At 42.5% G+C, this 22013-nt stretch overlaps 1 protein-coding gene across 1 annotated transcript in view; it reads right to left on the reverse strand.

Moving 5' to 3' along the window:
• Window positions 1-20446: 20446 nt before the first annotated feature.
• The window catches only part of INSC (INSC spindle orientation adaptor protein), a 129021-nt gene continuing 127454 nt past the window's right edge, over window positions 20447-22013 (reverse strand). Inside the window, exon 13 of the mRNA XM_049649492.1 lies at window positions 20447-21086. Coding sequence (XP_049505449.1) covers window positions 20958-21086 — 129 coding nt within the window. The 3' untranslated portion in view covers window positions 20447-20957. The remainder of the gene's footprint in view (window positions 21087-22013) is intronic.

Raw genomic sequence — 22013 nt, forward strand, 5'->3', positions numbered from 1 at the left:
GATGATATCTCTTTGATGAACAGTTGGTAAGGTGCTGCTTTTGGCCTCAGTTTGGTGTGATATATGTTTCTCTCTTCTTTTAATAGTGGGCTTGTGCCTGGAAATGCTCATATACAGCCTTAATAACATCACATTGAGCCTTAAAGAATATCAGATGATGTTTCATTGAAGAATAGTGGTCTTGCTATCTCTTTTATTCCTTCTATTAGTATTGGAGCATCTCATCCCATCACTGATGGTATACAGATGTACAACTCTCTTTTTCTGTAACTCAAAGGACCTTTCCTTATATTTACCATGAGATCATGGATTGGACTCCACCTTTTCATAGGCAAACAGCTTTATAACCTATACAACAAATTGCTCTGTTCTTGGTCTCATTCTAGAAAGGCCTTTATTTTAAACTATTTTATTCCCTTCTCCAAAAACACAAATAACCCACCTCTAAGAGTAAAACTAACTCCTGGGCAGATTCTTACATTTTCTCTACACCTAGGAAGCATTTGAAACTTCATCCCTATATTCTGGAAGAACATTTTCCTGTTCCTGGAAATCATGTCAGAACTGCAAATATCAAGTTTATCTGTCTGTGATCTTAGAGCAAATGGACTTTGTTCCTGAGTACCTGCAGAAATTACTAGCCTGAGAGAACCACAAACCTATTGGAAAATTTTATGACAAAAGCTATGCACTTCCAAGTTTTAGATAAATTTTACTATGATGATTGGGGGAAAAAAATCTATTGCCAAAATATAAGGATAAAAAAAGATTAAAAGTTAAAGGGAGGGGCGCCTGGGTGGCTCAGTTGGTTGAGCGTCCAACTGCGGCTCAGGTCATGATCTCGCGGTTCGTGAGTTTGAGCCCCGCGTCGGGCTCTGTGCTGACAGTTCAGAGCCTGGAGTCTGCTTCGGATTCTGTGTCCCCTCTCTCTCTGCCCCTCCCCTGCTCTCACTCTGTCTCTGTCTCTCTCAAAAATAAAATAAACATTAAAAAAAAAGTTAAAGGGAAAAAAGAAGAAAATATATCCCTGAAAAATACTATACTAAAGTAATAATAAGGATTTTTAGAAATAAAATAGAAAATAACATAAAATTGAAAAAATATATGAAACCATGAATTAGTTTTTTGAATATACTAATAAAATTTACAGGCTTCTGGAAAACTTGGTTACTACAAAAAATAAAAGCTCAAAAATGCTAGAAATGGAGAATGAGATGTAATTCAGATTCAGTAGAATTTTAAAAGATAACAAGGAGATACTCTGAAATTCATATGCCAATAAAAGAGACATGAATTATAAAATCCACCAAAAACTGACTATGGAAAAAATGTACCAAAACGGACTATAGAAAAAGAAAACGTGAATAGTCCAATAACCCTTAAATAAATGGAATTGAAATTTAAAAAAATCTTCCCACAAAGAATATTAAATGGTCTAGTTGACTAATTTTTCTGATTACCCAAAATATCCCTATCTTAAAAAATTATTCTAGAAGGAAATGTATATAACTTTTATTAAGAGGACAGCATAACTTTGATTTCAAAACCTAACACAGATAAAACAAGAAAGAAATCAATTGATGACAAAGAGACCCTGCAAGAATTTGCCTAAAGGACATCCTTTACAGTAAATCTGTTTGCATTCAGAGAACATATATAAAGACTTTAGCATACATTCATTCCACCCCATTTACACATTACTGTCATCAGATATTTTAGTGTAACCTTAGTTTTCTTGATTCTCAAAACCTTCTGTTACTTTATCCGGTGTTCACTAAGATTTACCCACATACTTGTTACTTTCTTTACTTCTCATTTTTTCACTCCCAGATTCTCCTTCCAGGATTACGTTTCTTCCACTTAAAATATATTCTTTAGATTTCCCTTTAGTGAACTCTTTATGATGACAAATTCTTTTAGTTATTTTCTTTTTATCTAAGAGTACCATTCTCCCTTTATTCTTGAAAAAGCTTTCCAAACAGTTATTTTCTCTCAATACATGGTAGGCGGAATAACACCGCCTCCAAAAATGTCCAGGTCCTAATACCAGGAACCAGTGAATAGGTTACATTACATGGCAAGAGGGAGTTTGCAAACGTAATTAAGGTATTGATCTTAAAAAAGGGAGGGCGGGAGAGAGTATCTTGGAGTATCCAGTAGTCCAATCTAACCCCAAGAGCCTTTACAAGCAGAGAAAGTCAGAGATAATGCAGTAGAAGAGGGAGAGAGATGTAGCAAAGAGGAAGACGGAAAGATTTGTGCATGAAAAGAATTGGAGACTGTTGCTGGCTCTGGAATCTAGAGACCCACGTTCAAGGAGCAGAGGCAGGTCTTCAGGATCTGAGGGCATCCCCCAGCTGGTTGTCAGCAGAGAAACAGAACCCCACTCCTACAACTGCAAGGGACTGGATTATTCCAACCACCACAGTGCACTTAGAAGTGGATTCTTCCCGGTAAGAAGCCACCTGGCTGACAGTTTGGTTTTAGCCTTGTAAAACTCAGGGCAGAGAAATTGGCTGTCAGCCTACACCTCTGACCCACAGAATCGGGAGAGCGTACATTTATGTTATTCTAAGCTGCTAAAATGTGTGGTAATTTGTTGTGACAGCAGTAGAAAACCAATACATTGATAACAGCATTCCACTGATGCCTTTCATTTTTGCTATTGAAAAACAAGCTCTCGGGGCGCCTGGGTGGCTGGGTTGGTTAAGTGTCCGACTTCGGCTCAGGTCATGATCTCACGGTCTGTGGGTTCGAGCCCCGCATCGGGCTCTGTGCTGACAGCTCAGAGCCTGGAGCCTGTTTCAGATTCTGTGTCTCCCTCTCTCTGTGACCCTCCCCCGTTCATGCTCTGTCTCTCTCTGTCTCAAAAATAAATAAACGTTAAAAAAAAATTTAAAAAAAAAAGAAAGAAAAACAAGCTCTTGTACTAATGATGATTTTTTAAGCCATCTCCCCCCCCAACCCCCTCCAACCCTCCCCTTTTAGGTCTTGTCTTAGTCTTTGATATTCTGTGGTTTTATTTTTATACGTCTACATGTGGATTTCTTTTAATTTGTCCTGCTGGGAAATCGATCATTTCTGAGTGAGAAAGTGATGACTTTCGTCAGTGTTGGAAAATTTTGAGCCCTGACATTTTTCAAACACAATCACTGCCCCCTCCTTTCCTTCCTCCTTTTCTGGAATTCCAATTTAGCATATGTTGTACCTATTGACTCTATTTCATTTTTCTTAACCTCTCTTTCACATTGTCCGTCAGGGACTTCTATGGACACTTTTTTTTTTGGACATATCTTCCAATTCATCAGTTCACTATGTAGCAGCTTCTATTTAGCACACTGTAGATATCGTGCCAAGCCTTTCTGGCCTGCCAAGTTTCAAAGGAGAGATCAGTCACGAGTCTTATAGGTCTCCCTTTATAAGTGAGGGCACGTTTATCCCTTGCTGCTTTCAGAATTTTCTCTTTATCCTTGTATTTTGCCAGTTTCACTATGATATGTCGTGCAGAAGATCGATTCAAGTTACGTCTGAAGGGAGTTCTCTGTGCCTCTTGGATTTCAATGCCTTTTTCCTTCCCCAGTTCAGGGAAGTTCTCAGCTATAATTTGTTCAAGTACCCCTTCAGCACCTTTCCCTCTCTCTTCCTCCTCTGGGATACCAATTATGCGTATATTATTTTTTTTTAGTGTATCACTTAGTTCTCTAATTTTCCCCTCATACTCCTGGATTTTTTTATCTCTCTTTCTTTCAGCTTCCTCTTTCTCCATAACTTTATCTTCTAGTTCACCTATTCTCTCCTCTGCCTCTTCAAGCCGAGCCATTGTGGTTTCCATTTTGTTTTGCATTTCGTTTAAAGCGTTTTTCAACTCCTCGTGACTGTTCCTTAGTCCCTCGATCTTTATGGCGAGAGATTCTCTGCTGTCCTGTATACTGTTTTCAAGCCCAGCGATTAATTTTATGACTATTATTCTAAATTCACTTTCTGTTATATTATTTAAATCCTTTTTGATCAGTTCATTCGCTGTTGTTATTTCCTGGAGATTCTTCTGAGGGGAATTCTTCCGTTTGGTCATTTTGGAGAGTCCCTGGCGTGGTGAGGACCTGCAGTGCACTTCCCCTGTGCTGTGGTGTATAACTGGAGTTAGTGGGCGGGGCCGCAGTCCGACCTGATGTCTGCCCCCAGCCCACCGCTGGGGCCACAGTCAGACTGGTGTGTGCCTTCTCTTCCCCTCTCCTAGGGGCGGGATTCACTGTGGGGTGGCGTGGCCCGTCTGGGCTACTTGCACACTGCCAGGCTTGTGTTGCTGGGGATCTGGCGTATTAGCTGGGGTGGGTAGGCAAGGTGCACGGGGGCTGGAGGGGCAGGCTTAGCTCGCTTCTCCTTAGGTGATCCACTCCAGGAGGAGCCCTGTGGCAGCGGGAGGGAGTCAGATCCGCTGCCGGAGGTTTGGCTCCGCAGAAGCACAGAGTTGGGTGTTTGCGCGGAGCGAGCAAGTTCCCTGGCAGGAACTGGTTCCCTTTGGGATTTTGGCTGGGGGATGGGCGGGGGAGATGGCGCTGGCGCCTTTGTTCCCCGCCAAGCTGAGCTCTGCCGTCCGGGGGCTCAGCAGCTCTCCCTCCCTTTGTCCTCCAGCCTTCCCGCTTTCCGAGCAGAGCTGTTAACTTATGACCTCCCAGACGCTAAGTCGCGCTTGCTGTCGGAACACAGTCTGTCCGGCCCCTCCGCTTTTGCCAGCCAGACTCGGGGGCTCTGCTTGGCCGGCGAGCCGCCCCTCCGCCCCGGGCTCCCTCCCGCCAGTCCGTGGAGCGCGCACCGCCTCGCCGCCCTTCCTACCCTCTTCCGTGGGCCTCTCGTCTGCGCTTGACTCCGGAGACTCCCTTCTGCTTGTAGCAGCTTCTAATGTGCTTTTAAAATCATCTATTGAGAGGCGACTGGCTGGCTCAGTCAGTAGAGCACGTGACTCTTGATCTTGGGATCGTGAGTTCAAGCCCCCCCCCCCCCACGTTGCCTGTGAAGCCTACTTAAAAATCATCTATGGCATTCTCATTTCAATTACTCTATTTTTTAACTTATTTTTAGGAGTTTTATTGTTTCTTTTTTTAAGTTTATTTATTTATTTTTGAGAGAGAAAGAGAGCGAACACGAGTGGGGGAGGGGGAAAGGGAGGGGGGAGAGAGAATCCCCAGCAGGCTGTGTGCTTTCAGCGTGGAGCCCCACACAGGGCTCCATCCAACAAACCCTGAGATCATGACCTGAGTTGAAAACAATCAGTTGAAGACGCTTAACTGATTGAGCCATCCAGGCACCCTGAAGTTTTATTGTTTCTATTTTAAATCCATTTGGTTACTTATAATAGCCTTGCTCTTTTCAAATATTGTGAATCCTCTTTTCATTTCTCTGAAAAAAAATTCTTATTTATATACTGTATTTGAAAAATCAAACATCTATATTAATGTAGGTCTGGCTCTTTTTGTTGTTGTTTTGGCCCTTTCTCAAAGGGCTTTATTTCCTTTTGTTCCACATGGGTTTTGTTTTTGTTTTGTTTTGTTTTGTTGACTGCGTACATACATCTTAGAACTTTATCTGTGGAAATGCTCTGAGGCCTTTGAAATTGTTTCTTCCACAGAGAATTTTACTTTTCTCTGAGTAAAGAGCCGCTTTGATCAAAATCCTTGACCTGGAGATTTTTTTTTTTTTTTTTTTTTTTTAATCCCCCAAATAGTGTGAATCCAGACTACAAGTTCGCGTGAGCGCCATCTTGTGGCGCACATTTTCCTGTATTGGGGCCAAAGACCAAGACAGGCGGTTTTCCTTCCAGCCTTCTGGGTTGGAAGTTTGGATTTATTTCTAGCCCATCCTTGTACCACAGGTGTAATTCTTTAGAGCCCTAACTTTGTGCTGGCAGGCCTCTCCTTAGACTCTGCAGACCCTCCACTTCGGGCACGTTCTGGACTTGGTTTTAATTCAGCAGTGCCATGCAAGGTTCTGAAAACCATAGCTCCTTTTCATCTGGTTTAGCAAATGCCCTCCTGGTAAAAGGCTTCCTCTTGGGTTTCTCCTTTCACTTGGTTTATAGCTCCTTATTCTCTTGCCAGCTCATTAGAGCCTTTAATAAGATGTTGTCTATAATTTATGCACTGTTTTCAGCTGTTTTCAGTGAGGGCCAATCAGGGTACCCCATATCTGGCACACTGCTGGAAATGGAAGTTCCAAGCTCTCTTGCCCTTTTACAGGATTAATTTTCCAAGGGGAGCACAAGCTACCACCTGCCTTTTCCCCTCTCTCTCTTGGGGTATCTTGTAAGATAATAGGACCCAGCAAGATGGGAGTCTTGGCCCACACTCCAAAAATTAGGAGAGGCTTCTCTGCTTCAAGCTGCTGGTCCGGCCCGTCCCCTCTACTGAGCCCCAGTCCCACTGTTCCCTTTGTGCCTGACATTCCTACTGTGCCTCCCTGCAGCTCTGAATCTTCCCCCACCCCTCTGTTCCTCTGACCCCAGTCAGTCCAGCCTGAGTCCCATACTTGGCACACAAGTGGGTTCCTGACTGCACTTGATCTGTCATTGCCTGTTTCTTTTCTGGGATCTCCTGCTAACTTCCCCTTCTCTCCCAATATTCCTCAGGACAAACACTGCCAATTCTGTACCCTAACTTGTGCTAGAACCAAGTGCTGACAATAGTAGGTTCCAGAATGCAGCATGTGGTAAGAAAGGAAGAAGCACAAACTTTGAGACCAAAAATATCAAAGTTTGTATCCCAGATCTTACCCCCTTAACTGAATTGCCACTTACATGCCCTAAGTCTCCATTTCCTCCTTTGTAAATACATCTTTGTCAGATTATTCTAAGTACCAGAGATGATGGGTGTAAAGAATCGAATGCTGAGGCACCTGGGTGGCTTAGTCAGTTAAGCATCTGACTATTGGTTTTGGCTTCGGGCATGATCTCATGGTTTTGTGAGTTCGAGCCCTATATCCAGCTCTGTGCTGACAGTGCGGAGTCAGCTTGGGATTTTCTCTCTCTCCCTCCCTCTCTCTGCCCCTCCTCCCCCCTCAAAATAAATAAATAAACTTAAAAAAAAAGAATCTAATGCAAAATAGGTGGTTAATCAGGTACCAAATGGCTGGAAGAATACAAAGTTTTCTGTGGTTGGGACTATGTCACTCTATACCTTGAAGACTGGACTTTGAGAAATTGCACAAAGAATGGAAATCTGCTGCTAGATGTTGGCTCTGGTATAGGAAAGTGGAACGGACTCCGTGAGGCCAAAATGGAACGTGGATTAAAGCAGTGTGTACAAAGGGCTGACAATAAACTCAGAACTCAGAATGGGGCAGGAGAGAAGTTAGATCAGGTCTAGTAAACAATGTTACAGAAATTTCTTACATTACTCCTCCCTCCCCACTTGCAGGAATTACCAGTGATGATGAAAATAATAATCATAATATCTAACTATGTTGCTATTCTAAGCTCTTTCCTAAATTAACTAATCTATCTCTAACCACAATTCCATGATTCGGGTAATGCTGTTGTTAGCATCTTACAGATGAAGGCATTAAAGCATGAAGAAATTAAGAAGCTTGTCCAGGATTAAACAAGGAACAGAGCAGCCTGGCTCCAGAATCCAAGCCCATAGCCACTTTGATATAAGAAGCGTATGCTATCCCGTTCTTATCAGAATTCCCACCAACAGAGCATCACAGGAAGCCACTATTAATTGTCAGAATTAATACGTGAAACAGTATCTAATTTCCATCTTTGGCCCAGAGATTCCTGGCTTATAGTTTTGCTCTGGTGAAGTGCATTGATGGAAGCAATAGACCCCCGATGTCTTCAGGCCTTATATTATTTGTAGCTTTTTTAAATATATTTACATTAACTAATAGTCATTAGTTATAACAGTTCTAATAATAACTAATTATATTAGTTATAATCATAATAGTAACTAACATTAACTCATAGTAAAGGATAAGAGGCACTCCTGGAGAACTTTGGCCTTACCTCAGTCATGGGCCCTACCCCACCCTGTCACCCGTATGAGTTTATGTCTCTGGTTCTCATAGTGGATGTGCACTTCTCAAAGGCTCATAGCGACAGTTCCCTGTTCTTCAGGGGGTTTTTTCTTTTGTTTGTTTTTGTCCCTGGGCCTCTCACAGGTTCTATCCCATCCATATAACACAATAATCATTTTAAATGCATCATTTTAAAAAGCAATAATAGCTAGCATTTTGTTCTATACCTTCAATGTGCTGAGCCCCATACTAGATGCATCCTATATTTTTTTTTCTAACTCTTACAACAACCCCGTGTGCTGGCATTATTCTCATTTTATGGATATGGTGCCGGGATATGAAATAATAGTCCTAGATTAAATAGCAAGTGACTCGGCAAGGATTTATACCTAGATCTAGATGGCCCATATACCTGCATTCTGTCCTATGACATCAAGAAGAGGTGCTAGATAAACATTTATGAAATGAATAAATTTGGTCACCTGCTTCATTATACACATGCTTCTCAGCTGCGTTCTATGGTTGCCTTTTAACGAACCTGGTCAAGACTGCAGTGGATGGAGTGACCCAGGTGATATTTACAGTTACTACTCTGCATCCTGGGAGGGAAGACTGGGTTAGAAACTTGTCTCTGGCATCTAAGATTAGAGACTGAGAAGGACTCAGGGCCTTGGGAGTGTGAGCCAGGCCTCCCCCAGCCCCCAGTCAGGCTGGGCTGGGAAGAATCCTCTCCACCGCCCCATGTCTATTGGATTCATGTTGGCCTTGGCCGTGAAACCAAAGCTCCACCTCTGTTGTTACCACTTTTTGCCTACTGATCACTATGCCGTTTTCACCATCTGATTCTCTCCCACACTGGAGCACAGAAAAGGGATTTCAGTCTGAATGCTGGAAATACATACGTTTTCAATTGCTTAGGTACACAAAAGAGACCCAAGTAGAACTTGGAAAATTTTTGCATCCAGCGATTATAATCGAGTATAGACAGTGTTATCGAAGGGAGAGAGCATGGGTTTTTGAGTCAGACAAAACTGGGTTCCTATCCTGGATTTCCTGCTTGCTAGTCATGAAACGGGTGGCAAAATATTGAACTTCTTTGAGACAAAGTGTCTCATCTGTAGAATGGGCATAATAGTACCTGTTAAAAATAAAATCCAAGGATGCGTGTAAAGTGTCAAGCATTTTAATAAATCTTATTTCTTTTCCTTCATCTTGTCTCCCAAACAGAAAGAATCTGAGAACTGACATTCATTCAAAAATATAAAAGTAGGAGTCAAATTTGCTTGAAAATCTAATTTTAACTCAAATCATACAACTCTTTCTTAGATTGGGAGACTATGGGGTGGAAGAGATAAAAATTTAGTTACTTGTGTCTTGATCAATATTTCTTTTCAGGAGAAAAAAAAGTAATTTCAATATTATCTACAGAAGTAGGTTTTAACATTCATACCACAAGGGACTTCTTTTCATTAATTCTCAAAGATAATCCCACTTTTAGATAAAAATCTCCCTGTCAAACCACAGTTATCAAGTAATAATTCACTTTCTTGTCTTTGTTAAGCAACAACAAAATCAAATGACTACTAGAGCTTTTAATTGGCATGTATCCCCCATGACCCAAGCGAAGGTGCTGGGTGTTAGTTCTTTGAATTACCTCTTCTTGGTTCTTGGACCTCTGTTTATACCTTTACTGACTCCCACAAGGATCCATAGAAACCAGTGGGGTTGGAATTTGATTCGGGAGAGATGTTCAGGCAGTGAACTTCCATCTACAGCTCAGGGGACCAAAATTGGACAAGATTTCCTTTCCTGTTACACAGAGCAATTGCTGGGTCTGGTCTTCGAAACAAAAAGGACTCTGTTTTGTATGGTTACCACATGGCCCCTTCGTCTCTCGTTGGAATTTGACAAGCAAATTGGCATTTGTGTTGCTGAGACTGTCGTAGAATAGTGATTGTTAATTATACCCTAGATGTCCTGCCTCATTCTGTCATGGATGCATTATGCTAAATGTGTACAGTGAGCAAAAGATCTTAAATTTGATTTCAAGTTGCATATCCAGAATGCTACCAGACCCGCCCCAGGGCAGAGAGCTCTGGAATCAGCCTGTGAGGAGCTGTGTTCCAGAATTCCTGGTTCTTAGACCAGGAAGTATTCAAAAGGTCCAGCAGGTGTCAGTAAGAATTCTTTGATTGTCTCCAAGTCGAGTACGAACACAGCAAATTACCTCACCCCCTGCCCTGAAGAGCTGTCTCCAGACGGGGCATTGTGTGAGCTGTAACTACTTCAGAGACAGCATTTTCCATAAGGATCTACTCCTCTAATTGGTAAAATTCTGACCTTTCATCTCAACCCCAAAGCAGGATGAATGAAGCAGTCTCAATTATAAAAAGCCTTCAAGGGACGAGCACGTGAATAGGTGGTTGCTTCTAAAAATAAATCTAGTCTGTGTCGGCTCTGGTTTCCCCTGTGTTGCCCGCCTGGATTGCTTCTCAGCAACTTCAATCTCTTACCCTGCGGGCTTAATGCCGCTAAAGTCGGGACCAGGCATTAAGTTTACTGCGGCTTTAGAATCAGCAACCAGGGACAACATGCCATGATTGCTGTAAGTATGCTGATACACTCCTCTAAACATCTTTTTGATTAGTTTTGGGATACTTTGCGTATTAAGAAAAGTATAGAGGGGCGCCCGGGTGGCTCAGTTGGTTAAGTGTCCAACTTCAGCTCAGGTCATGATCTCGTGGTCCGTGAGTTCGAGTCCCTAGTCGGGCTCTGTGCTGACAGCTCAGAGCCTGGAGCCTGTTTGGTATTCTCTCTCCCTCTCTCTGTGCCCCTCCCCTGTTCACACACACTCTCTCTGTCTCCCTCAAAATAAATAAACATTAAAAAAAAGTGTACAGAATAATAAACAAGCACCCACCTGTTCACTACCCAAATTTAACACTTAGTAAGATTTTACCATAAATACTGCAGGTCTCTTATTTTATTATGAATGAAATAAAGGTCTCATATATTCCTCCTCAACCCCATTCCCTTCCCTTCCTTCCCAGGACAAGCATTATCTCACAGTTCATGTGTATTCTTCCCACCTGTATCGATTGCCAGGGGGAGGGGGGGGTGCCATTTTAAAATGCCACAGATTGGTTAGCCTAAATGACAAAAAGTTATTGCCTCCCATTTCTGGAGTCTCGACATCAGAGACCAAGATGTCGACAGAGCCACGCTCCCTCTGAAGGCACAAGGGAAGGATTTGTTCCAGGCCTCGCTTCTAGCTTCTGATAGTGTAACTCCAGGCTCATGTGGTGTTTGCCCCAGGTGCCTGTCTCTGTGTCCAAATTTCTAAGATCACCAGTCATAATAAATAAGGGGCCCACCCTACTCCAGTATGACCTCATCCTAACCAATTACGTCTACAATGACTCCATTTCCAAATAAGGTCATGTTGCAATACTAGGGTTAGGATTTCAACATATGAATTTGGAGGGTGTGGGGGGGAGGCAAAATTTAACTCATAACACTATCCATGAATTAATATTTAAACTATAATTTTTTCCACAGACATTTATAGTATTTTGTGTACATCAACGTTTATATAAATGACATTGTAGGTATCTTGTATAACTTGTTTTAATCCAACAGTGTGTTTTTAAGATGCATCAACATGGCAAATTTGAGGTACTTTGTTTATAGTACTTCCCTGTATGAATGTACCACTATCCTCTCTATACTAACATTTAAAATATCTACAAGGCTCCGGGCGCCTGGGTTGGTCAGTGGGTTGGGAGTCTGACTTTTGATTTAGGCTCAGGCCATGATCTCACAGTCATAGGATCAAGCCTCACATGGGGCTCCACGCTGACCTGAGGCCTGCTTGGGATTGTCTCCCTCTCTCTTTGCCCCTCCACTGCTTGAGCTCTCTTTCTCAAAATAAATAAATAATCATTTAAAAATATATATCTACAAGGTTCAAAATGTCATCTGATTAGTAAGTAATAACAGATACATGAGTCTTGGGCTTGAACTACATGAGCTCTCTGGTTCAAGTCCTTGCCAAGATTATGTGGATCTTGAATTGCATTTTGTGATCCTGCAATTTCACGATGTCAGGCCTGAGGAGTTTCCATCGTTTGGGAAGTTTCCGGCAGCAGGAGGAGAGCCAAATCAATGTTGGGGGATATCACTAAGCAACAAAGGAGAGAGGGAAGATATTTTAATTGATGAATAAGTATTTAAGACCTGAGCTTGGTTGGAGAGAGTCCTGGGATGACAGCTGGGGGTCCCCAGCCCACGGGACATGCCTGTAGGAGGAAGGCAGAGAGACTGAAGATGAGCTCTGTGTCCCAGGTCCTGACTCTTCTGAACTGGTCTTTGGGGCAGGAGATTGACCCCACCGCCCTTCGATCAACAGTTATGGTGAGCATCCAACCCTACAAAAGGGAGTTAAATAGTAATGTGAAATCTGCAGAAAAGCTCCCAAGTCTCTTACAAGTGAGCAATCCTGAGCCTCACCTGCTTCTCTGGGGTCTCCCTTGCCAAGGGTTTTAGCCATGACTCACTTGAGATTCAGCAACGTGAAGGAAGCCTTGATCCTAAAGGTAGAAGATACAGCACAGCTGAGGGGTGTGTGTGTGGACAACCATGGGCAGGAGAGGGAGGCCAACCAGCACATGGACGTACTCCACAAGGCCATCAAACTCAGGTGCCAGGAGGTAGACAAGGACACGGCCATCCTGGCCAAGTTCTTAGAGAAAGTGCAAATGTCCACTGGTCATTTGACTGAGAGCTGCCAGCATGGAGGGAGTCATAGGAACCTTCCTGAGGAGCAATTTCAGAGAAAGAGATGTTGACTGCCTTCACCCAGGACCATTTTCTTCCTGTTTGGTGACATATCATCTGACATTCGTGAGCATCTTCTGCTTTTGTGTACCTCCACCTTTATCACTGTCTGAAGGACCCGGATAAGAGAGCTCCATGTCACTCCCAAATACTGGATCCCTTGAGTAAAATGCTGGAAAATCAGATCGGACTTGTCTTCTGGAGGTGAGTAATGAGGTTGAATGTGAAAGACCTCCACTTTCCTTGCCTGCTATATGGGCCTTTAAAATGTCTTGTTCAAAGCTAGAAATTCTCTCTAAAGACCTCCATGAGGAAAGTGCCAACCAGGTACAAGGCAATGAATGACCCCAGATGAGTCAAATGAACCACCCTTGGTCATAACCAACCAACCATCTAAATGGAACTCTCCAGACGAACTTTTAACTTTAGAAGTACTTTAAACGTATCGGTAAGTTATTGCTACATTTTAATATGCAGACTAAAGAACAAATTTTTCAAAGACCATTGAAAATTAGCCTCCCCCTCCCCGACCTTGCACCTCAAGGGACTGGTCGATTTAGCAGAAAGCACAGCACAGCACAGCTGGGGGGCAGCGGGGGCAGCCAAGATGGAGCTGAAAAACAGCCCTGAAAGCTTTTCCTCTCCCGGCCTTCCGTGAGGGCAGAAGCCAGAGGAGTCTCACTCACAAGTAGTCACTCCTACATCCCCGCTGTCAAAGTGGTCACCATGGCCTGCACCAAAATGAGAGATGACTGAAAGGTTGACGGTGGGACACAGCTGCAGTGGGGCTGATTCAGTCTCAGAGTGGGGAAGAGAGTGGCCACGGACTTTAAAGAAAACGCCATGTAAATGACAAGAGTCATTTTTTTATGTGATCCAAAATTTGAAAATATGCAAATAGCCCTTTATGGATTTTTCTATGGATTTCTATTTGGACTCCATGGTTTCTTTTGAGGGTCTTAAGTCTGAAACAATTTCCCTCTCTCTCTCTCTCTCTCTCTCTCTCACACACACACACACACACACACACACCTCTCTAATTTCTGCTTTCATCAGTCATGTGTAGCCTCAAATGCTATAGAGAAATTACATATAAAAATCACAGGGAAGGAGACTGTAAGACTGCAGACATAAATAGGATCTCTACAAAGGGACCATCAGAAATCTCTAACAAAAAGGAATTTTAAAACAATTGTTTTCAAAGGTTGTCATTGCTTTAAAAATGGAATTGATAACACAGAGTGTCTACTTTGATTTGTCTTTGATGCTTTATTCTGAAACTAGATGAAGGAGTAGCTGTTTTAGAGGTGTTGGTGGTATTGATCAGGAAATGCCCAGGATTTCTATTTTGATTAAGTTATATTTCACCGTCTCATTCCTATTCTTTCTCCCTGAAATAATCTTCATATCTATTATTGTAATTTTAACAAATGAATAACTAAGCTCATGCATCTGTGCTTAACAGTTATGTAAATAAAAATGAAAACTATTTTTTTCAAGTAAAGAGAAAGTTCAGAATTTGCCAAAACATTGTATTTATATTTTTAAAATCAAGCTGGTGTTTGAGCTTACGTGTATGTGGATGCAATAAAACACACGTGCCCCAAAGTGGAATGATCATGGCTTGGGTGCCAGATAGTCTTTGCTTAGATCTTGTCTTCTGTTACCAGTTACATGGCATTGGGCAAGATGTAAAGTCTCTCTGAACCTCAGTCCTTATTCATACAAAGGGATTAATAAAGGCTATTTAACAGGGTTGTCTTAGAAATGCAGTGAAGTCATGTATGTTACAGTGCCTGGCACAGAGCAGGTTCTCCAACAAAGTATAGTAGTTGTTATTTCGTGGACCCAAGTCCTAGCTCTTCCATTAATTTGCTTTGTAATTCTAGACCAGTCTTTTTACTCCTAAGTGTAGGGTGTAGAGATGGGACTAGATAGTCCCTACATCCTTTGTAGGATTAAAGTCTGTTTCTAACACACTATGGGTTTATACATGAGGCACTATCAAGAGGGACCAGGTAATCTGAATACATGCAAAGGTGGGATCTGGGACTTCAACTGCGGCCACATTTCTTATCTGTCACTAGGCTTTATTCTAAGCCCTTTCCAGGTCTTAACACGTTTAATTCTGACAATTCTGTGATTAAGATGCTATCCTTCTCCCCTCTTACAGATGAGGACACTGAGGCACAGAGAGGTTATGTGCCTTGTCCAAAGTCACACAGTGAGGAAGCAGTAGAACCAGGATTCAAACTGAGATAGGTTGCGGAGCTTGTATTTGTTTTACCTGTTGTGCTTTGCAGCTTTTCTAAGGGCTTTGGCTTATTGACAACCAAAATCACAAGTAATCCCAGCACTTACTCATTTTTACTTTCCTTTCCTGAGCCTGGGGCAGACCCTCATGGTATGTTCGCTGGAGGATTATGGTTCTATGAAAGTCCGGAACTGTATCTACCTTCTCGTAGGTGCCTTGTGCTGACTGCCTGCTTTCTTCCTAATAAACGTCTGAAGTCAGACAGGTGTGGCTTCAGTCCCCACATCTGTATTAATTATTCGATTTTGGCAACATTACTTAACCTCTCCAAGCCTCATTTCCACATCTGTAATGGCAAATGCGAATATTAATACCGATAACTAATGCGCGAATGTGAGAATTGGGAGGGTTAATACACGTCATTTACTGCCTGCAGAAAGCACTCACTAAATCGGATCAGCACCAGCTCTGACCTTGGGGCAGACTTCAGGTGGAGCCACCGAGCTATGAAGAAAGTCTCCTTCCCCCCACCCCCCGCCCTTGTTCTGAGTCTCAGAGTGGGATTCCCCGCCCCAGAGGCCCAGAAGCTGTCACAGATGCAGCCAAACACAGTCTGTGCTGCAGGCTGCTGGAGAATCCAGGGGCTTTGAGGGTCTTATAAGCTGAGACTGCGTCCCGCCCTCCTGCCTCCACCCTTTACAGCCTAGAGAGGAAGGTCATGGAGCTCTCCTCGATCACCGGGTTCTAACTGTAAATTCCATCCACAGCCTGATGCCACCCTTTCATCCCGCTTGCAAACGTTCTTTTTCAAAAGTTCTGTCTGTCTGAATAACCTGATTTAAAAACAGACAACAAAAAAACAGACCCTTCGAGCCTTTGGCCTGAGTTTTCTACTTTGTGTCGAGCTTCTTTTTCTTCCTCCTCCTCTTTCGCTTATTAATAAAGTTTCCCTTCTGTGCAACAGCATGCATTTGTGGGTGTTACAAAAGATATTGTTAGAGGTACGGGAATTATTCCGAAGTTGAATATAGCCAGAGGAAAGACATGACTGAGCTGCAGGTCCCCCAAGGCAGAGCGCTCTCGCCCAGAATCTTACGTGGAAGCTTCCATTGTGCCATGAGTCCCAGCGCCTTTGAATAGGCTCTTGGTTCCCTCAGTCTTAGGTCTTCTTCCTATCCTTTCTTCTTCTTCTTCTTTCTTCCTCTTCTTCTTCTTCTTCTTCTTCTTCTTCTTCTTCTTCTTCTTCATTCTTCCTATCCTTTATTATTAAGACTTCATTTGTTTAGCTTAAGGTTCACAGCAAAATGGAGGTGAAGGTACAGAGATTTCCCACATACACCGTGTCCCCACACATAAGCAGCCTCCCCATTGTCAACATCCTCCACCAGAGGGGCACATTTGATAAGGCTACACTGACACACCATCATCACCCAAGGTCCCCAGTTTCCACTGGAGTTCACTCTTGGTGTTTTCCATTCCGTGGGTTTGAACAAATGTATAATAACATGTATCCACCATATGGTATCATACAGAGTATCTTCACTGCCCCCAAATCCCCTGCACTCTGCCTGTTCACCACTCTCACCCCAACTCCTGACAACTAGTGATCTTTTTACTGTCCGTGGTTTTGTTTTTGCCAGAATGTCATATCATTGGGATCATACAATATATAACCTTTTTGGATTGGCCTCTTTCATTTAGTAATATGCATTTAAAGTTCCTCCTGGTCTTTTCATGGGTTTACAGCTCATTTCTTTTTAGTGAATAGCATCAATGGTCTGGATACACTAATTTATTGATCAACTTACCTACTGAAGGCCATGTTACTTCCAAGTTTTGGTCATTATGGGTAAAGCTGCTACGATCATCCATGTGCAAGTTTTTGTGTGGTCATGGTCTTAACTCCTTTGAGTAAAAACTAAGGTGCATGATTGCTGGATTGTATGGTAAGAGTATGTTTAGTTTTGTAAGAAACCGCCACACTGTCTCGTGAGGTGACTGGTACCATTTGCATTCTCATCAGCAATGAACAAAAGTTCCTGCTCTCCACATCCTCGCCAGAATTGGTGTCAGTGTTCCAGATGTGGGCCATTCTGATAGGCGTGTAGTAGTATCTCATTGTCGTAATTTGAATTTCCTTATGACATGATAGAGCATCTTTTAATTTGCTTACTTGTCATCTACACACCTTTTTGCTGAGGCATCTGTTCAGGTCTTCGGCTCATTTTCTAATAAGGCTGTTTATTTTGTCATTGTCAAATTCTAAGAGTTCTTTGTGCATTTTGGAGAATAGACCTTTACCAAATGTGTCTTTCACAGAATTCTCTCCCAGTCTTGGCTTGTCTTCTCATTCTCTTGGCATTGTCTGTCGCAGAAGTTTTTGATTTCAATGAAGTCCAGCTTATCCATTATTTCTCTCGTGGATCACGACTGATGTTGTAACTAAAAAGCCATCATCATCACACCCAAAGCCATCTCAATTTTCTCCTATATTATCTTCTAAGAGTTTTATACTTTTGTGTTTTACATTTAGCTGTGTGATCCATTTTGAATTCATTTTCGTGAAGGATATAATCTGTGTCTAAATTTCTTTGTTTCTTTTTGCATGTGGCTGTCTGGTTATTCCAGGACCATTTGCTGAAAAGATTATCTTTGTTCCACTTTATTGTCTTTGCTCCTTCGTCAAAGATCAATTGACTATATTTGGAGGGGGTGTATTTCTAGGCTTTTATTCGGTTCGCATCATCTACTTGTCTATTCTTGTACCAATACCACACTGTCTTGATTGCAGTAGCTTTGCAGAAAGCTTTGAAGTCAGGTAGTGTCAGTCTTCCAATTTTGTTCTTCTTCAGTATCGTGTGTGTTTACCTTTCGTCACTTGTCGATACTTGTACTAATTGTGCGAAAGCCATGGTAGGCAAAATTGTACCTTAGTATGATCAAGGTAGCACCAGGCCATTCTTATACTCATCGTATTCATTACTGCCTCCACTTTCAACTACCAATCTCAACTACCAATTTCACTTAGATATATCCCTGATGAGGTAGTAAAAAATGGTGAACAGTTAAATACTGACCCTTTAGGAGGTGTCTTCTTTTCATGGTCTGAGTGCTGGCATGAGAATTTCACTTAAGGCACTTCCGCTGCGGGCTGAACTAGGATGGGTGTCAGTTTCAAGAAAAAAGCACTTGTGTGATTGTTTGAATTGCAAAGGGAACTCATTACTTCCCATGGAAGACTATTTTCACTTGAGAGAATAATTGACAGAAAAACTATGGTTACCGAGACTGAAGTATTTGGCAGACATCGTCACAAAAACAAACAAAGTGAGCTTGTTTCCTCAAGGGAAACAACTGACAGTATTTGTTGCCAATGATAAAATTTGAGCTTTCAAGCCGATGAAGACATCGGGAGTGATATTAATAAAATTCGTTAGGGGCGCCTGGGTGGCTCAGTTGGTTAAGCCGCCGACTTCAGCTCAGGTCATGATCTCGCGGTCCGTGAGTTCAAGCCCCACGTCGGGCTCTGTGCTGACAGCTCAGAGCCTGGAGCCTGTTTCAGATTCTGTGTCTCCCTCTCTCTGACCCTCCCCCATTCATGCTCTGTCTCTCTCTGTCTCAAAAATAAATAAACGTTAAAAAAAAAATTTTTTTTTAAATAAAAAAAAAAATTCGTTACCATATGATGAAAGGTGTCAACATTTGGATAATTTGCATAACTCAGTTATTTTGATATTTTGAGGTATATCAAAAATCTTGTTCCTGGGGCATCTGAGTGGCTCAGTTGGTTGAGCAACCGACTTTGGCTCAGGTCATGATCTCACGGTTTGTGAGTTCGAGCCCCACATCGGGCTGTGTGCTGACGATCAGAGCCTGGAGCCCGCTTCGGATTCTGTGTCTCTGTCTCTCTCTGCCCTTCCCCTGCTCAGAGATGCTCTGTCTCTCTGTCTCTCAAAAATAAGTGAACATTAAAAAAAAATGTTTGTAATCGTATTCCTTCTTTTTCCTGAAAGTTGAAGCTTGGTATCAGCACTCAGAAGACCTTGGTCTGACTCCAGGGCCTGCCATTTACTTGCTACTTCAGCTCCATGGTCAACTGTGAAAAATGAGTTTCCTCTGTTTTCTCATCTGTAAGATGGGTATAATACCTACCTCATAGAGTTGCATAATGACTGAATAAATCATATATGGCAATAAATATTAATGTATACTGATAAGGATATATAAAATGATATAAAAAGTGCTTGGCACATGGTAAATATTGTACAAGTGTTTTCTATTACTATGATTACCATTTTCTTCATCATCATTTTAGGTAGAAAGCCCCTGACATCACCGCTCTCTAAGAGCATGAGATTTCGGACCAAAGGCTCTGGTAATAGATATTTCTGGGTTCAGATCCTGGCACCGCTTACTAGTTAGTGATCTTAGACAGTAATTTAATAATATAGTGACGTCTTACGTGATTCTTATCAGAAATAAGTGAGATAATACATGTGAAATGCTTAGCTCAGGACATGATACATTAGGTTAACTCGTTTAGAATAGTAATATGAGTTCAAGAAATGCTTCTTGAATTGTATAAAATCATATCACAATACGATGATATTAAGCCTCTCAGAAGGATTTACAGATTCTTGTGATACTTTCAAGCAATGAGATGGATAAACCAGTTCTTAAAAACAAAAACAGGGGCGCCTGGGTGGCTCAGTCGGTTGAGCGGCCGACTTCGGCTCAGGTCATGATCTCACGGTCCGTGAGTTCGAGCCCCGCGTCGGGCTCTGTGCTGACATCTCAGAGCCTGGAGCCTGTTTCGGATTCTGTGTCTCCCTCTCTCTGACCCTCCCCCATTCATGGTCTGTCTCTGTCTCAAAAATAAATAAACGTTAAAAAAATTAAAAAAAAAAAAAAAAAAAAAAGCTCTGAGTTATAACATCATCTAATTTCCGTGGTACGAATACTCCCACCATTACCAATTTCAAGCTACCAAAATGAGACCACTGAATGCAGAACTGGGGGCAAATTCTCACAATTGTCGCTTGCAAGCTGGTATGAGCAAGATGCAGCACACTGCTACTTTAAAGTATACTTTTGAAAAGGTATCATTTACTAACGCCTCCTCTGAGGATCCTACTCACCAGGAAGTTACACAAGAGCAAAAAAGCCTAAGGAAACAGAGTTTCTGGGGACTTTGGAAATCTCTTTGACTTCTCACTAAACCCCTTAGAATTTGACCCATTCGTGCACTTGTGAAAACAATACGACTCTCCATGGAGTTTTAATAGTTGGAAAAGATTTTGTGACATGAAACCGTAGGAATTAAGAACTTAAGTCTAAGATGTAATTTAATCTGAAAACACAAGACACATTTCGTATGATTTCATTTAGTATAGAATAAAGCTTTCCTTCTAGTATGTTCTGTCCAACTATGAAATTTATTTAAAATCTTTTAGAAAGGAGCAAGCCAACTTAAAAAGAAAAAAAAGCCAAAAGACTGCTGGGCAGTTAACATACGCTGGTTCCAAAGTGGAGGAAAAGTGAGGCAAGGTTACATAGTGAAAATAGAGCAAGCGAGATGAAGGGAAATCGCCCATGACAATCTGCCACATTAGTCACTATGCATTTCAACATCTGCAACTGAAAAGTCACAGAAGTCAAAAATAAAAACAAAAAAGACTCCTAGGACCACAGACTGCCTGATGTTACTAGAGTATTTAGCCCTTGTCCATTTCATGTAAAAAATAAATTAAGTATAAATAAAGAGGTGAGGGAGCTGACGGGTACTCAGGTTGATCGCAGGAATGTACTCAGAGGGGGCATAAGAAGGGGGCCAGATGGCTTTCCTCTCCCACCCTTCCTACACAAAGCTCTCCTCCATGTTGCTGCAGAGTAAGAAAGAGTCCACAAGCCGGGGCTGGACCAGTTGCTGGAAGTCGGAGTCCTGGAGGCCTTCCGGGCAAACTCCAGCCAGTCTACGCAGAGCAGCCTAGAGAGAAACAGAAGAAATGACGCAGGTCAGACCAGGCTCTGCTCAGGTGCATGTATTTCCTTCAACGGTCCTGGGAAGTACAAGTAGCTCATTTATTAGTCAATTTGAGCTAATCGTCACCTTGGTCACCTGACACCTTAGTCATATAGTCCTTTTGGTTACCTGGTCACTACAGTAACCTTATCACTTGGTCATCCGGTGTCATTGGTACGTTGGTCATTATGGTGGATGTCATCTGAAAGCCTTCATGATCTTAATAATGGTCTTGCCACTTTGGTTTTTCAATCACCTTAGGCATCTGGTTATTCCAAAGATCTGCCATTTAAAAAACCTGCTCAACTGACTGACATATTGAAGCTCAAGATTTGTTCGTGCTAGAGACCATAACTACCAGAAGCAGCAGTGGAATAACAGCCTTGCTTCCAGGTCCCTAGAGTAGCCTGAGAATAGCAAGGGCTATTTATTTAGCCATAAATTCAGCAAAGTTCTGACAAGGCATCATGGGATGGGGAAGTGGGAGAAGAGAGAGGAAGGAAGGTCATAAAGCTGAAGGAGAAGGAGAGTCTGCCACCAAGATGGAGATGAGTAGGAGGAGTGGGGACAGAATGTACCCCATGGCCCAGGCCCCCATATGCTGGGCATTTCACTCCTCCCTGAGCAAACTATCCTGTTTTATGCCCGTGTGACCTTGCTCAGCTCAAAGTCCCTCTCCACCCTTCCACTCTTTTCTAGCCAGCAGGTGCATTGATCCTGTGAGGTACGGCCCACCATCACCTCTTCTGTGAAACCTTCCCAGAGTCCTTGAAACAGAGACAGCTCCTCCTTCCTCTGTGCACCCACAGCCCCTGGGCTGACCTCAACCTTCTCACCCGTGGCTGCAACTGGCTTATAGGTGTTTGTCTCCCACACTAGACTCTGAGCTCC

This window comes from Panthera uncia, chromosome D1 (genome assembly GCF_023721935.1).
Source record: "Panthera uncia isolate 11264 chromosome D1, Puncia_PCG_1.0, whole genome shotgun sequence".
In the NCBI taxonomy this organism is placed as follows: Eukaryota; Metazoa; Chordata; class Mammalia; order Carnivora; family Felidae; genus Panthera; species Panthera uncia.